This window comes from Diadema setosum, chromosome 14 (assembly GCF_964275005.1).
Source record: "Diadema setosum chromosome 14, eeDiaSeto1, whole genome shotgun sequence".
In the NCBI taxonomy this organism is placed as follows: Eukaryota; Metazoa; Echinodermata; class Echinoidea; order Diadematoida; family Diadematidae; genus Diadema; species Diadema setosum.
Genome location: NC_092698.1, coordinates 37931553 through 37948496, shown reverse-complemented (window position 1 = coordinate 37948496; position 16944 = coordinate 37931553). Strand labels below are relative to the sequence as shown.

At 35.6% G+C, this 16944-nt stretch overlaps 1 protein-coding gene across 1 annotated transcript in view; it reads right to left on the bottom strand.

The window, feature by feature from the left end:
* Positions 1-16944, bottom strand: part of LOC140238343 (disintegrin and metalloproteinase domain-containing protein 10-like) — a 57481-nt gene that overhangs the window by 38859 nt on the left and 1678 nt on the right. Inside the window, exon 2 of the mRNA XM_072318275.1 lies at positions 11809-11947. Within this exon, the coding sequence (XP_072174376.1) occupies positions 11809-11947 (139 nt within the window). The remainder of the gene's footprint in view (positions 1-11808; positions 11948-16944) is intronic.

Genomic DNA, 16944 nt, shown 5'->3' with positions numbered 1-16944 from the left:
TATGGGATAGGCTGAAAGCCACTTCTCTCTAGCACTGCCATTTGGGTTAATTGAGGCAAATTGAATTATTGAAGGTATATTGTTTCTACTGCAAAAAATTACCGAAATCAATTGCCATCAGTCAAGTGTTGCTGGCTTTGCAAATGAACATTGACATAGAGAATGTTAGTGTCAGCAATTGTTATGCATACACCCACTCATACACTTAAGACTTGTTACTGAAGTTATCATGGTTGCAAGGACAGTATGAGTTTTAAGTTCAGTTACATAAAATCATGAAAGGGGGTCTTATTTTACTTCTGTCAACATCCCCGCAAGCAGCAAAATTGCAAACAAGAGTATCTAAAAAAAAAGAGAAAAAAAAGAAGAGTCTTCCATTATATGAACACTATGATGTCTGTTATAAACCACCAGTCCCATATTGAAGACTTCCAATCAGCTATAAATAATGTGGTTAACACACTGGAATTTTTATACACAAAATGCATTGGGATTATGGATCTCTGTTTGGTACGTATAAACAAATTCTATATGGGGCATTCATCTGGAATATAAAACATCATAATCACCTCAGATAGAATGTTGACATGCTATGGCATGAGTTATTTTTGAAGCAGAAAATTTATCTTTCTAGAAATTGAATGTCTTTTTTCTTGGAGACTTAATTCTCATAGTCCCATACAGCACTCATTATGTGGACTAGAAATATTACAACAAAAAGTTTAGGAATATTGTCAGTACTGATGTCCAAGGACCCAAAAGCTACTAACACAATTGACTGGCTTAGGTGTGAAAAATAATTATAATATGTCATACCTCGCCAGTGAAAATTTTGATTCTGAAAGTTACATTACATGCTAGTGCTTACTTTATTGTCAAACATCCTGGGTAAAATCAAACAAAGCAGAATAGAAACTGTCATGTAATATAATCCTTATTGTGCTTTATTCGCCAACTGGCATGTACAATTGTATGCTGGAGTGATTTTCTTTTCCCCATTGGCACAGACTTTTGGAAACTAACTGTCAATGAATAGGGATTAACTAATCCTCCTAATCCTTTTGGTGTTGCAATGGCCTTCATGTTGGACTGAGGCATGTTGCTACATGTACACCTGAGTGGGCTTGGCAACTTAAAGGCATAATTTACCATTTGCAGATGAAACAAAAATGCAGCATTAGTTCTTCAAAATAATTCTAAAATGTGAGTTAGGACTAGAAACAACCAAGTGCTGTAAAAATTTGAATCTGTATAATCGATGTTATCAAGTATTGTTAAATACACAAAATGTGAACAATAGTTATAATAAGAATGTTCCCAGGCTAAACCGTCTACAGTTACAGTTTATTGAGAAAAACATCTTCTTATATTTTAGGCATTATCGCAAACATTTTAGATATTAGGTTGTTTTGTGATACAACAGACCACCATAAGCATCAAATGTGATATCTTGAACATTTTTTTTTTTTTTTTTGTGGATGGATTCTGGATTATGAAACTTGTATCACTTTTGGTTTTCCAGCGCATACACTTGTTTAAGGAGTGGCTTTTCACTTTGATGATTATCATGTCTGAACCCCTCTTGTGTAGACAAATGTTACGACCTTACATGTTTAAGGAATTCTCTCCAGGGAGAACAGAGAGTGAGCTAAGGGTTTGAAACCAGTTTGAAAAGGACAGAATGTTGTATCAAAGTGCTTTGAGTAACACACAGAAGGTGGAAAGGCCCTGTACATGTACGTATTCCGACTAGACAAGAAGATATTCAGTGCTTTCCGGCGGTTTCCCCAAATTTGTACTTGAAATGGTTTTTGTTGGTACTGTACCAGGCGTGGCTTGGTACAAGAACAATTGTGATTGAATGAAGCTCACAGGCTTTTAACTCCAATAGTATTTCCTGGAGTAAAGTCTACAATGAGCCATAGGTTACCTATAGGGGAACAAAGGGCACCTTGTCACTTCTTGTCATACCAGTCTTACCAGCTTATGAATCATGTTGAGAGAATAGTTAGAGAAATTACAAATGAATCAAATTCAACCATGGTATTCTAAATATTTGCATCTGTAACAATGGGAATGTTGTAGTAAATCCAATTTCCCTGGTATCAATAAATGTACACCTTGAGGATTATCTTCACCATATTTCAAAATTATAATTGTCTTGTCTTTTGTTAAGCCATTCTCCAATTTATATCATCCTCCTACTTTATCTTTGCGCATTACAAGTACCTTTTCAAAAATAATAGTACAATGTATCTTTCTGTTTAGCATTAATTCTTTTACACTGTACCTTGTTTTAAAAAAAAAGTGCTGAATACTGATCTATGGTATGTTTAAGGAAGAAGCAGCTCTGAAATAAAGCAAACAAATTATCCAGCATATGTACAGCTTATAACACCTTCCTGCAATGTACATGTACATGTACTGTACATGTTGTACATATGTACTACATGTGTACGTGCACTTTACATGTACATGTACACCGTGATGCACAGAAACAGTCACATAGCAGTACTAATTATGCAATGAGTAAACTACCAACACACACTAGACTCCATTTTAGGTAACATATCAGATGACATCCTGTACTTATCATCCATGGTAAACAAACTACTGTGTACATACACTGGCACCAGATCAACAGAAATGTTTCAGAGTATGACAAGGATCGCATGCAGGATATTTTCTATAATTGATTTTTTTTTTTTCTTCATTTAGGCTACATGAACTATGAATCTCAATATCTGCTGACATCAGAGATGGGAAAACTCTTGGAAATTGTACGTTGACACCTGAGCTGGAGCTACAATGTACATCTACAGTGTACATCTAAGTGTCAACTAACTCTTTAAAAAAAAAGAAAAAAGTACATACTCTGGTATTCTGCTGGTATTAATGTTTGGAAAAATGTGAAAGATGCCGGCTGTGTAAGGTGGAATGATCAACGCATACACTGTATGGTAGCAGTTGTTCTAAGCATAAATTGTTTAGAAGGCATGGTAGATATGTACAGATTCTAACTTCAATGCACCTTACTCTGGCCAGCTGTGTATTTTCTGTGGCAGCAAGGCAACGCAGTATGCAACACACATCTCAAAAACATATTTTTTTCATTATCAATGCACAGTACCATGCACAAGGGCATGTACAGTTGACTCGTCAAATCCTGAAGTGTTTTGCCTCACAATGCTCCCTGCCTGATTGCACACGTCTGATGTACAATGTACATACCACTCTGGTAGTACCGTGTGACATTGATGGCTTGGTGAATCATTTCCTGGAGTAAACTGAAACTTCTTCCTTTTGAATAAATACAAAAATTGTGTATTAATCAGGTAATTGTATCATTTGTACACAACAAACACTTATTGTTTGATCTCAATGTTCTTCATGTTAGTGAAACAGAATTCAGTGCAATTTTATTATACAATGTACATGTACGTAGTCTATCACATTTCTTAATTATGACATACTAGTAAATATGCTACAAAAATGCTTATAAACAGAAAGTAAAAAATTATGCAATAAAAGGTGCAGTGGACTCTACGCATGTAATTCTATTATGATAAAGTGTAACAACTAACACAGCATAATGGATTGGGCAGAAGAAATGCACGACAGCATTTTTTTTTCTCTCTCTCTTGGGACTTAGTGCATATTTTGTCACTGATGAAAACTAAAAAAAGGATCAAGATTGTGAATATTTGATGCGACTCATTTATCTCGAAAGGTTACGGCAGGGGAGTCCCTTCACAGCTAATGATGCCACCAGCTTCCTGTGTCATCCCATAGATAGAGGCATACTCTGTATTATCTCATGGCAAGCTGCAACCTGCCTCACATGTCGGAGCCTAGATCCTACAATACAGTGAAGGAAAGGCCTGAAGATTACTGCACAGGACGGTTAATAGTCAGTACAAGTTGATAGGGGAACTCTTTGTGAAATACAGCAAAGGCAAGAGATGGTATATTCAGACCTACACCAGGGAGGAGCACCTCCCTGCCTACACTGAACTGTCACCAAGCATTTAAAACTCCTGAAAGATGGTATACAATGCTTGGGCACAGTACCGTTTATGTCAACAACAACAACAACAACAAATTACAATGGGACCCTCCGCAATGATATCTTTAAAAATAGGAAATCAATCCAAATACAAATTCGGGGTATGAAATTTTTTATACACTGTAACTCATTGCCCACATCTTACAGAAAACCCCATTTGATTTCCTTCAGTGGTCAAAGAGAAATGAGGAATTTTGTAGAGGATGTCAAGAATCTCTTCCCTGCAAATTCTGGCAATTGTATTCACACACAAAAGCATCAAAGTGCTAACTTGGAAGAATCAGACTCATGTCATGCTTTACAACATTCCACATAATTTCTCTGTGACCACTTAACCAAATTGAATGGGGTTTTCTGCAAAATAGAGCAAAGATGTTCTATTCTAAGACCCTGAAGTAGCATTTAGACAGTTTAATCATATTGGGTGTTATCAAAGCCAACATTTGATTGTAATTTTGGGGGGACATACAATGTGCAATTTTACGAGTGATAAAATTTGCAATTGTGAAGTACAGTAATGATCAGAAAAATGTATGCCTGCACATCCCATTGATATCTAGATCAGGGTGAAAAATTTTGTGTGTTACTTTACATTTGCGAATAGCAGCGGACTTGTGAAATTCACAAAGAATAAAAACCTCACAAAATATTTGGCATAACACAAAATACAAGCATGACTGAAGGAAGTAGTTAAGTTGTACTCCCACAATTAAGACATTTAGCTAACTTCCTGACATTTGCTACTCTGAATTTATAAATAAGAATGAGGTTCCTGAACACAAGACTGTCAAAAATGGGTCAGTGGTCAGCTGTCTAATGTGGTCAGAGGTCACCCTCTTTGCCTCCCTTATTGGTCAGTATAGAACTACACGGATTGTAACTGACAGTGCAGCTTCTGGGTAACTTGCTACATGTGTGAGGACAATTCCTAAGCCATGATATGAATACAATTTGTATTTAATTAGTGCATATCAATAAAATCTTAAATGTCCGTAACATCAACTTCTGTATCGGTCATAATTAAGGGATATAAAGCATCTAGCAAGTTTTCTTCACTTTGCAATCAAGATATGGTATTCACAGGTCTGACGACAATACTCTAATTTTGTACCATTATTATACAACACAGAGGAGGTCCTATGACAAACTTTAATAAGACAGCTCTCTTATGAAACAAGATTCATCGCCAATCAAAATTCAAAATTGACTTTACAGGAGTGGATCCAGGAATTCCGCAAAAGGGGGTACACGCCCATTTTTTCTTTTTATTTCTTTTGTTTTAACAACAACAAAAAAAGCACGGCTTGGGGTGCCCCCCTCTGGATCTGCCACTGCTTTATACAACGTAACTATCAAGTGACAACTTTAACTAGTTTGACTGTGTTTCATAGTCAATATATTTGAAACAGCGATGCATTGCTATGGACAATGAGTGAAGACTTTTACTATTCAAATTACACTTGTAGCTTGACGCATCTCTTTGCAGCCTTCACTGGTACAACTTTGTAGGGTGCATCCCTAGCATCACTGTCTGAGGTGCTGAGGTAGAGTTACAGCAGTAGGTGATTTGTGACTCACCTTCCTCCATTGCCATGGCAACACCTCAAACATGAGTCTCCCTGAACGGTCCTGCTTACTCCTTTCTTTCTCGTTCATTGAACTACAAGTCGGTCTGATATAGATCGTTTAACATTTCACACAGGATAACCCAGGTTAATGAGAATGGAATGGAGATGGGATTAGGGACTTGAATTGGAATTGGATTTGGCTCAGGTGTGCATACGTGTGTGTACATCTGTACATGGTAGGGGAATAGCATGGTATGATTCTGCCGTACTGGTCAGACAAAATGGCAAGTACAGGCAATTGACCTGGGGGGTGTTTCATCAATCTAGTCAGCGCTGACAAGTTGTCAGTCTCTGACAATTTCAGCAAAATCCTTGGTTTTGATTGGCTGAGATGTTCTGGTCACTGACTGTTACCATGGTGATTGTCAGAGACTGACAACTTGTCAGCGCTGACATCTTTCATGAAACGGTACCCTGGACAACACTGCAATTCAGTGAACATTTAGTTTTTCTCCAAGTCAGCAAAAAAAATGTATTTCAAGAGAAGCTAACTACAGTATGTTGTAATAAATACTGTACTTCATTTTGTAGAAGCTATATGATAGTCATTCTACTGTCAGAGAATTGTACAAATAAGTCGCGGGAAACATGCACATCTACAATGTGCATTGTACATATTTGTACACAAACAGAAACAGACAGACACACACATACATGTTCATGTAAGCATGAAAAGCAAAGATATGACTGAAGAAACATCTGTAGTCTCTATCTCTTTCTTTTATGTCATTAAAATAATCCTATATTTAAAATTAAAAAAAAAACACATACATTTTTCTTGAATGGAAAGAACAATGCATTGCTAATTTCTGGTCATTGATGATGCAAGAATATGAATTTACATATAGCTCACCAACAAAACATCTCTGGATCCCAGAGATGTAATGTTTATAGCAAGGTGGCACATATAACTTGTATGTATGTACATGTTATTATGCAAAGTGTGCTTGTATGCTACACTACTTTGATACAACAAATGTTGTTTGTAGATGGTATTGACAGCAACAATTACCAAAAAATTGTCACATATAGATGCAATCATTTGCCATGATTTAAACTTTAATAGAACAGTAGAAAATTAACAAATTCTTATTCCATCAAAGTTTGTATAATGCACACACAGTAATGAACAGTACATAATGTATTTTTTTTATTTTTTATTTTTTTTAATTTATTTATTTTTTTTTTTTTTTTTTTTTTTTTTTTTTAAAACAGTCTGTAATGTAATCTTTTCCTGTCAGGGATTTCCAGGTCTGATTTAGGCTTTATTTAGTGGTTTGAATTACAATGCTAAAGATGTCTCGAGATGAGTTGAGAATGTGTAGTTTTGAGGGATGATTAGATGAGTAAATTTTGATTGTGTAGGATAAGGTGTGACTTTTGTCGTTGAATAAGAGGGTATGGTCCTCTTTCAGACCTGGGAACCCCACTGGGGGAGCCATTCTCCCTGGGTGTGTTATGAGACGGGGGTCTTTGAGGAAGCTTTACCTTACTACTTATTGATGAATCATGGTGGTTCTCTTTTTATTTTATCTCTGAATTGCTCTTGTCACTTTTTTTTTTTTTCTTTTTCTCGTGTTTGCTGATTGATGATTATTTGTAAATATTGTGATTTTATGTGATTTCGAAATAAAACATATAAATAAAAAAAAAAAAACAGTACATAATGTACAGTATTCACTCATACAGCAGATGCTAACTCAATAGAATAAAAAAGGAGGTCTAACGGCTGTACTGTACACAGCCGTTTTCCCCAAGTTTGACACGAGAAATAAACAAATTAGAAATTCTCATTCCTAAAATAAAGGCTTTGTCCTTGATCAAAATTGGTTTCAGAGATATTCAACAATAAATCACATGGTACACTGAACACACACAGCAAACATCATGGAATCAGTAGGCAGACCACATATTTCAGTGTTGGCGAGTTCCATTTGCAATCTTTCCAATATCCTGTGACATCCTGCACAAAACAAAGCACCCTACGCATATTGATGACCTCACGTTACGCATCATTGCATGTCACAATGTTTTTTTCACTTCCTGATTGCAGTACCGATCATTCCAAATGTAATTCAATTCTTGATTGTAAATGTCCTTTGATTTCATCCAAACAACCAGATAGAATGATCCTGCAATTAAATACAATAAACCACGAGATATGAAACTCGTCACTGAAGACGAGTTGGTGATACGCTGGGTTGATATTAGATACCGATCATCCGTGGTCGACAACGAAATGAATGTGAATGTGAAACGTTATCTGAAAAGAGTTAAACAATAATAAAAAACAAAAGTGTCCATTTCTCTCAACTGGGGAAAAATGATTCCTGCAGACATAACGAGTCAAATCGGCTGATTTTGATAGCTTGCCTTTAATCACAATTTTCAGTGTGATGACGTCATCAAATTACAAAACACTGACATGGACTGGAAAGACAATTGTTCAAAGTACGACATATTCATCGTACGTCGTCATTATATACTATGATCAGTTTGACAAACCCAGCCTGCAAAATTTGGCAGTAGTCGAAGCAATGTGGTCTCCAACACAAAACAAAGGGATATTGTGTGTGTGTGTGCATACAAAATGTAGGTGCGTTAACATGCGAACGTGATTTCTACATGGACGAATTTGTAATACTCCATTGAAGAAAAAACAAAAGATATAAGAATTTTGTTAAGTGCTCTCATGGGGTTCGAACCCGCATGTGTGCAACCTCACGTCTCTGAGACGTCGCCTTTAACCTCTCGGCCATACGTCTCGACGAGAAAATATTAGGAACGTAAGCTTATGTATGTGAAATATGAATCAGGAATCGTTTCGTCCACATTCCATTCTCATTTTCAGTTATAAGCTGCAAAATTGTCAACCTGATGAGGAGATTTGAAAAAATAAAATGCATGATTACTGCAGCTTATTGTCTCAGCTACAGCATACTTAAGTTTCAGAGGAAATGGAGCAAAATCAGCTGAGATAAAGGTGCTTAAATGTTGTCAAGTCAATGCATGGTTTTAAAAAAAAATCACCTCCCATAGACATACATTGTAACACGTAAACTTGTCTGATTTTGAGTCTTTACCTTAAATCACAATTTAAAGTATGATGATGTCCTCAAATTTCAAAACCATAACATGGACTCAAAAGAAAAATATTTAAAGTACAACATATCTAAATTTGGGATAATATTGAGCTTAAACAACAGAGATACGAGCAAATGAATGTCAGAAACAGTAACTCAAAAAATTTAATTCCATTTTTTTGATTTAAGATGACGATATGATGACATCATCGAGTTTTCCTGGCAATATTGATACTTGAAATATCATTTACAATTCATATGCTTTTGTAATATGCAATAAAAACATACGGTTAACGGATGATTTAAAGCGCTATGGCAAAATAAACAAAGACATGTTTTTTCACTATATTTGCAGAAAGACGCGAGCGCGGATTTTTCACTTTGACGCCAGTGCATTCCTTTTGTTATAGATCAAAACCGATCGGACATCAATGGATATTGTTACTTCATGTATCAGGAATCCAAATCAGTTGAAAAAAATGCATTTTCATGCTGCTTACACGAAAATGCGCGGCCGGACGCGTACGCGCGAAAATGTTTGAAACGCTTAAAATTGTCTGAAACTTCAAGATTTCCCATTGGGAAGTCGTTTTGAGCCTTTTAAATTTTTGACGCGCACGTAATGATGACCTGGTTAATTAGCATCAAAAAGTAAGATCAAGCGTGACGTGAACTTTATGTCCAATGAAAATGATACAGAAATGACATATAATTATGAAGTTATGTTCGATCATGTGACATGGTCCGAAAATCACAAAATGGCGCCTAGATGACGTCAGAGATATGTTCTTGTCATGAAAAGCTTATTGTGGCTAGATATTGTCGCGAGATATGAGATATGTTGACTGAAAATTTCATGTTATTCCGCTATGTCATTGTTGAGATATTCACGACACAAAATTGTCCAGAAAGAAAGAAGAATAAAAAAAAATAAAGAGAGATTTTGACAATCACAATAGGTGATACGCTGATAGCGTATCACCTAATAAATCACATATAAACATGTGCTTGCTAGGGACCTTATTCCCCACTGTCAGTATGTTGTATGTACAGCTGACACTTTGAATAACATTTTATCATAATCATTATGGTAATCAAGTATGGTAAGTGCTATTAATTGACTCTTGGTACACATAACATTGTAAATTGTGTACAAAATATGTTAATTTTTTTTTCTGGCAGTCACAAGATCATTATAAAACTTATACTTACATTGACAGTTAATGGAGTGGGCAAATTTTCTTCTAGAAATATATAATAAAGCTCAATACCTTTTGTACAGTAAACAAGCCAAGAGCCTGATATCAATCCACTAGGCCTGGATGCATGCTGTATACTATGTAGCATAGTTCAGGAACATACATAGGACAAAAGCTAACATCCTTTACTCAGTAATTGACCTTTTAGAGGGGAAGTACAGTGCACTTCTGGCTTGAAAAACCACACCATGGATGATCTCATGGTTCAAATTTTAACTACAATTTCTTGTTTTCTATTCGGCTGTTGACTGCTCTCTGTCAAATGACTCTTCATCGATTCACATTTGCGATGCAGTTTACACTGTACGTCTGCTTTGCAATTATAATTTTTAAAATTGTGTGTATTCAGCAAAAAAGTGATAAAGGCTTAAAGGGACTGTACAGTTCTGGTTGAGGTGAGGATTCAAGTTTATAACATTCCTACTGTAGGTGAGATAATGAGGAACCTCTCATGAAATATGAAAGAGTACGTAATTTTAAAAAGGATTCAACGTTTATTTGATGAAAATTGGTTTTCAAATGGCTGAGATATCCCAAAAAGTGATAATAACAAAAAGCGACAGGCCACATCTTTTATTAAGATCTCTTTGTTTCACATTGTTTTTGGATATCTCCACCATTTCAAAACCGATTTTTATCAAAAACGATTTTTATCAAATAAACTTTTGATTCCCCTTAGAATTGCATGCTCTTTGACATCTCATAGAGTGGTTTCTAAATACAATGTACGTGTATCTCGCAAAAACGTTAAAAGCTAAATCCTCGCCTCAAACCAGAACTGTACAGTCTCTTTAAAGTATTTCATCATTCATGATGTCACTACTCTCTGACAGAATGAATATTTGCAGAACTGTCATTTGAGGAAGCAGCACATTAAAAATTAACAACCTTTAAACGGATTGTCTGATTGCCTATTAAGCTGCCAGAGTGCTTCACTAATTTTGTGGGGTTTTCTTTGTTTTTACTGTATACCATTTTCTAAATCCAAATACACTAGTCTGGAGAAAATATTCCTTTTAATAATCATAAGTGATATTTATTGCTTCAATCACCAATAACTGCACTTGGTGGATAGAAGAAGTCCGACGAATAAAATTCTAATCAATGCTTAATCATCATCAATTCAATCCTCCCCCCCCCCCCAAAAAAAAAAAAAGTTATATCAGACAACATATTTCCAAAGGATTCATTCAGGGTTCTAAGAAATACTTAGACACACATACTGTACACACATCACTCCAATGTTTAAACAAGAATCTTTTAACTATTTCAGTAGTGTTATTGTTATGTGAATTCATACTCATGGAAAACATTCACTCTTACTTTAAATATTTATGTGCCATGTTCGCACGCCCGACTCAGTTGACGGTGTGCCAACTTCGCATACTGTGCTCAAATGCATAAACCCACCCAAGACAATCGCCAAAAGCCACAGCACAAAGAAGGAGTTTCTCGTGATTCCATTCCTGTACATACCTTGCATTTTACATGGCGATTGACTATCAAGCAATGTTCCCTACTGGATTTGGTGGGAAATTATGCTAAGTTTCAGTACGGTAACAGTTTTGTGTGCAAAAGTCATGCCTCTACATTAACGTTGCTACTGGTCATTTGAAAGAAAAACAGTCATAGATTTCTCATACAATTTACATCAAAGCAAAGCTTGGGGTTTCCACCATTGTAGAGTTATGTAGAGTGAATGTTTTCCATGAGTATGGATTCAAGTGTGAACACACTTTTGCATGTGAAACAGAAAGAGTCATCTAACACACCTTCCATGAGCTGTGAAGTCCAGTTCCACCGTTGCACTGTCCACTGACCGCCTGGCTCTCTCATGGCTAGAATGGAGGTCATCAGTGTTATAGTTCAGTAGTTCGTAGTGGTGGACATATCGATTCAGCCTTTCAGCATCTGGTGAGTAAATGAGAATGTCATGATACCAGTTACAATGAAACACATAGCACACAGACTTTGGACAAGTTTTGTTTGTTTGTTTGTTTGTTTGTTTGCTTGTTCATTTTCCATCGGAGAAGATGGCTGGATAGCCAACATTCAGCTATGCTAAGCTGGTCTTCCATAGGGTCCAGTTGGATGTGAGGCGGGACCACTTCATGGGGTCAAACACCCTGCTCTTTGCGATGAATGAATGAAGCTGGATCTTTTACACGTGCATGAGATGTGCCTTTCTCACACACGGGACCTCCATTTTATGTCCTATCCGAGGGACGGAGTGTTTTGCCTCTATAGGGGACGGTATGACTACACACAAATTACATTGCTCAGTCCAGACTCGGGTTCGAACCCGGGTCGCTTGGGTCGGAGGCAGACCCGCTACCGACTGAGCCAACTCACCTCCCTTTAGTTTTAGGTTATGATAATTATGAATTACACTGTTTATGTGATATCTTCCACTGACTCCAGGTTCCTTTAAAACAAGGGCATGGGTTTATTGTAATAATTTTCAGTGTCAACCTTTGTACAAAAATATCAAAATTACTGTAGGGAATGTGTAGGTTTTCAAACAAAACTGGTATAAAAAAAAAGGAATTTGTTTTGTTAATGATTTGTTAGATGAAGAAGGACATGTATTATCATTTACTGCTTTTAAGAGGAAATATAATGTTGATGTTAATTTTTTAGATTATTTTGGAATGTGTCAAGCGGTTAAAAAAGCAGGTTGTGATAGAGGTATGAATAATATGGAAAAGTTTTGTCAACCAATTATACCCGATATTTTAAATTTGATTATAACACAACGTAAAGGATGTTTAAATATTTATGCTGTTTTGTTAAAAAAAATAAAGTACATACATATCAATATAAAGGATTTTTAAAATGGCGACAACTGATACAACTTGAGGAAAAGAAATGGCAATCTTTTTCATTGGCCCCGTTCAAGAGCACGGAAGATGTTAATTTACGATGGTTCAGTTTAAAATAGTCAATAGAATTCTATATACAAATAAGATGTTGAATAGAATTGGGTTGGCTGAAAGAAAAGAATGTTCGTTTTGTAATGTGTATGTTGAGACTTTAATACTGTACATTTTTGAGTGAGTGTCAATATGTTGATAGATTGTGGGTTGAAGTAAGAGAATGGATTAATGTTAACGCGGGGAAATAACATTTACGACGGAAAATAAATTATTTGGTTTTGGGGGTATTAATAATTCGGCATTGAATTGTATTACTATGCTAGTGAGATATGAAATTTATGTTTGTAAAATATAAAAAAAAAATAATACCTCATTTGATGTAAAGATAGTATAAGGGAATATTATGATAAAGAAAAATTCATTGCAAGAAATAATCATAAGTTGCAAGTGTTTCAGAAAAAAATGGTGTCTGTTTAGACACCTGTTTTCTTGATATGTATTATATGATGGCCACACAAGATGATGGCATGAGTCACGATATTTTATTGGTTGTTTTATTTTTCAAAGTATTGTATTTGAAATATTATGATTTTATTTGAAATACTATGATGTATTACGTGTACAGATGAATATATGTCTGATGTAGAATAATAAATATCTCGGGGGGGGGGGGGGAGGGCATGGGTTAAACACTTGAATGCAAAATTGGGATATTACTGTACACACCAAATATTTTGCGAGGTTTTTTATTTTTGCAAATTTTGCATGTTGTGTGCTATTTGCAGATTTAAAAACACACAAAAGTACAGTGTATTAACTCTGATCCCGACATGAATGTGATGTGCATGCATTCATTTCTCCATGCAGTACTATAGTCTATACTCAACAATCACGAATTTAAACCACAACACAGGTTGCAAAATCATTGGGAAGTCCATATAAATTCACACAAAAATAGACTCACTAAATATATGTCATAAAAGTATCTTACTTAAAAGTATCTCAATTTCAGATTTGAAAAAGGCCTGAATGAAAATAACATACCCTTTAGATATATAAAAAAAAATACAAACTAACAAATCTTGAATGGAAATTGCTGATCTAAACTTCTGTAGCTCAATACTTTGATATACAAATAGCTTAAAATAGAGAAAGGGAGTCATTTGGTTCAACTCTGCAATAGACATCTAATGTGGAAGAGTTAATTATCACAGACAAAACATGCAGACATGATGATTTATGGAGAAATAGAAATTTATTACAAAAAGCTTAAAACACACAATAGTATAAAGTGTCTCTAAAGAACTTTAAAAAACAAACAAACCATATGTGTTGGTCTACAGCCAAATTTGTTCACACTGCAGAGAAAAAGTTTTGATGTTCCTTGGAATGAAGACTTCAGTACATGCATTCCTGTATCTGCATTTTAATGCCTTTTTGCCCCTTTTGCCATCGAGAATGCAATTAGTTTTACAAATTATTATCATACTTTCCAGCAATATAATATGATTGAGGCATTGTGATTTTCTAGAAATCTAGAAGAGGATGAAAGTGTCACAGGCTACAATATGCATTGCTGCAGACTCACAGTATGACGTGGATTTACATATGTAGCTACTAATCATAATGAAATGGAAACTACACTCTGTAAAGTGTGATTACATAGGGCGTCAGTTTCTGATCTCAGGAAGGCAAGGGTAAGTGTGAGGTTTCCTATCCAGTCACTCTCATGGTGCCAAGGCTGTAACTGAAGTGTGTTGATGAAATGTACATTTTGTACCACAAGAAGAAACTGTACACTTATCAACTCTCAAATGACATACGTAGGCAAAAGCACAACATGCACACGACTCCTCTAGTGTCTTACGTGTAAAAAGTTCTACCAGAGCTGCTCTCGTATACATCTTGTATAGCTCTCTGCAATTCCTTACATCATACACAGTGTTAGAATCTTGAAGTTTGTTCATCAATCATTTTTAATAATCTCGTTATGAAGTTTCTATTCTGTTTCTTATCTACATTTCTTGCTTTTGATGCTTTTTTAATCCAAGATTACATATTTGGGCATCATGAAACAACTGTACAATATTAACAACAGGATATTGCAGAGTTTTATACATTTGTACACTCATATCTACTCTTCCACTCTTACATGAAGTATACAGGTTGTGTATGTTGTATGCTACCGTAAGATGCCATGATTTTTTTTTACCCCTTTTCAAAATTAAGAGGCCAGCAAAAATCCATGTAGAGAGATATTCCTGTTAGTTGTTGTGTAGTGTACATGTTGTGGGTTAAAAACTGCACACTGCAAATTATTTCTGAAGACTATAGAACACCAGATAGGCTTACATATATACAGAACACATGCTTTAACAGCAAATTAGTCGTGAATTGTTGGTAGGAATTTTGTTGTCCTAAAATAATGATGTGAATTGAAAATGTTAATGTGGGTTTTCATGTACACTGTACAATCCTGTCTTTTTAATTCTTTGCTGTTGTGTTGTTGTTGGGGTACTCATAGGAATGGATTACATACATACATGTACTTTGCTCACATTAAAAAAGGACCAATAGTTTTGATATTAAATGACAGCAGATTTTGAAAGATACTTGTCAAAGTTTTGTTAAGAATACACAGATTTCAGTGTAGACCAATTATTGACGAAGCAAAAAGTGAGACACTTGTATTAGGATCTCTTTGCAGATAGTGTTAGTTAACCCATTGAGGACGAGTCCGGAGTACTGTAAAAGTTGAAATTTTTGCGGTGTTGAAATTTTCGCGCATTTCGCGCAACCAGAAAGTAGCGCGAAAATAAAAACACGCGAATATTTTTGCTTGCCATACGTTCCTGTGCGTGATGTCTTGATTCCGCGGAATTAAAAACACGCGAAACTCTTCTGACCCGGCCTAGCGCGAAAAATTAGTCACGCGAAAATATCTACTTTTACAGTATACCGGTACTCGGGCAAGCGTCTATAGGAAATGTGTGTTGTAGCAAAATCAAACCGTCCTCAATGGGTTAATACTACATGTACTAACATAGATGCAATAATAAGGGACCATTAACAAGTTCTGAATTTTTGCAACAAACTCTCTCACAATGGTACTGGAATGTTTGGGTATTGAATTCAAAGTGCAAAAACATTTCGCCCATGAAATAACATAAAATGTTGGCATAAGAGCATTGTGAACAATTTGTTGTCACAACATTTCTCATTGCACCATACTCCAGACATGTTACTAAGGAGGGGTAGCTTTGGGGGTTCAAACAAAAGATCAAAGGTCAAAGGTTAAAAGTCAGTGTGAAAGCCTAAAAATCAAAATCTTAAGTACTGGCTCAGGAAGCTTTAAAACATTCATCTTCCACTAAAAACCAATTTGGTATTGGAGTATAAACTGTTAACTATGACACAAACTTTATCGTTACTTTTCGCTTTGATGCCAAGTTCAAAATGTTGATAGACCCAATTCTAGTAATTGTCGGTTGAGCGGACAAAAAATACCTAGGTAATGAAGATGAAACTGCTCAAACACGATGCCCTGTTTAACATCCCATTGCTAGTCTGCAGGAAGACATCTATTCTCACTATGACAAATTAATGTTTGCTATAAACTGAAAACATTCAAAGTCACCTGTACTAAAACTTAAAAGAAATGGTGGTGTTTTTATTCTTCTGAGCTAGCTAAAAAAAAGCAATGAAGTGGATTGGAATGCAATACAGAACTAAAGGCTTTGTATCTTGCAAGTTATAGCTGCTAACAACAGAAATGCAGTTGTTAAAGTGGAAACTGACAAATTTCAAAGGAAGGGGAAAATGTAAGAAGGGCAGGGAATAACACAATAATCCGAGTATCAATGCATTGTAGTTTAACACTAGTACAAAAATACTTTCTTCTCTTCTCCAAATACCATACCCAAAATATGGAAGTATATTAAAGAACAAAAGTGTGTCAATGTAAAACTACAATTTAAGGTAATGCTACAAGTACAGTGTACACAGTAGTACACCCATCATTTTCAAGCCTTG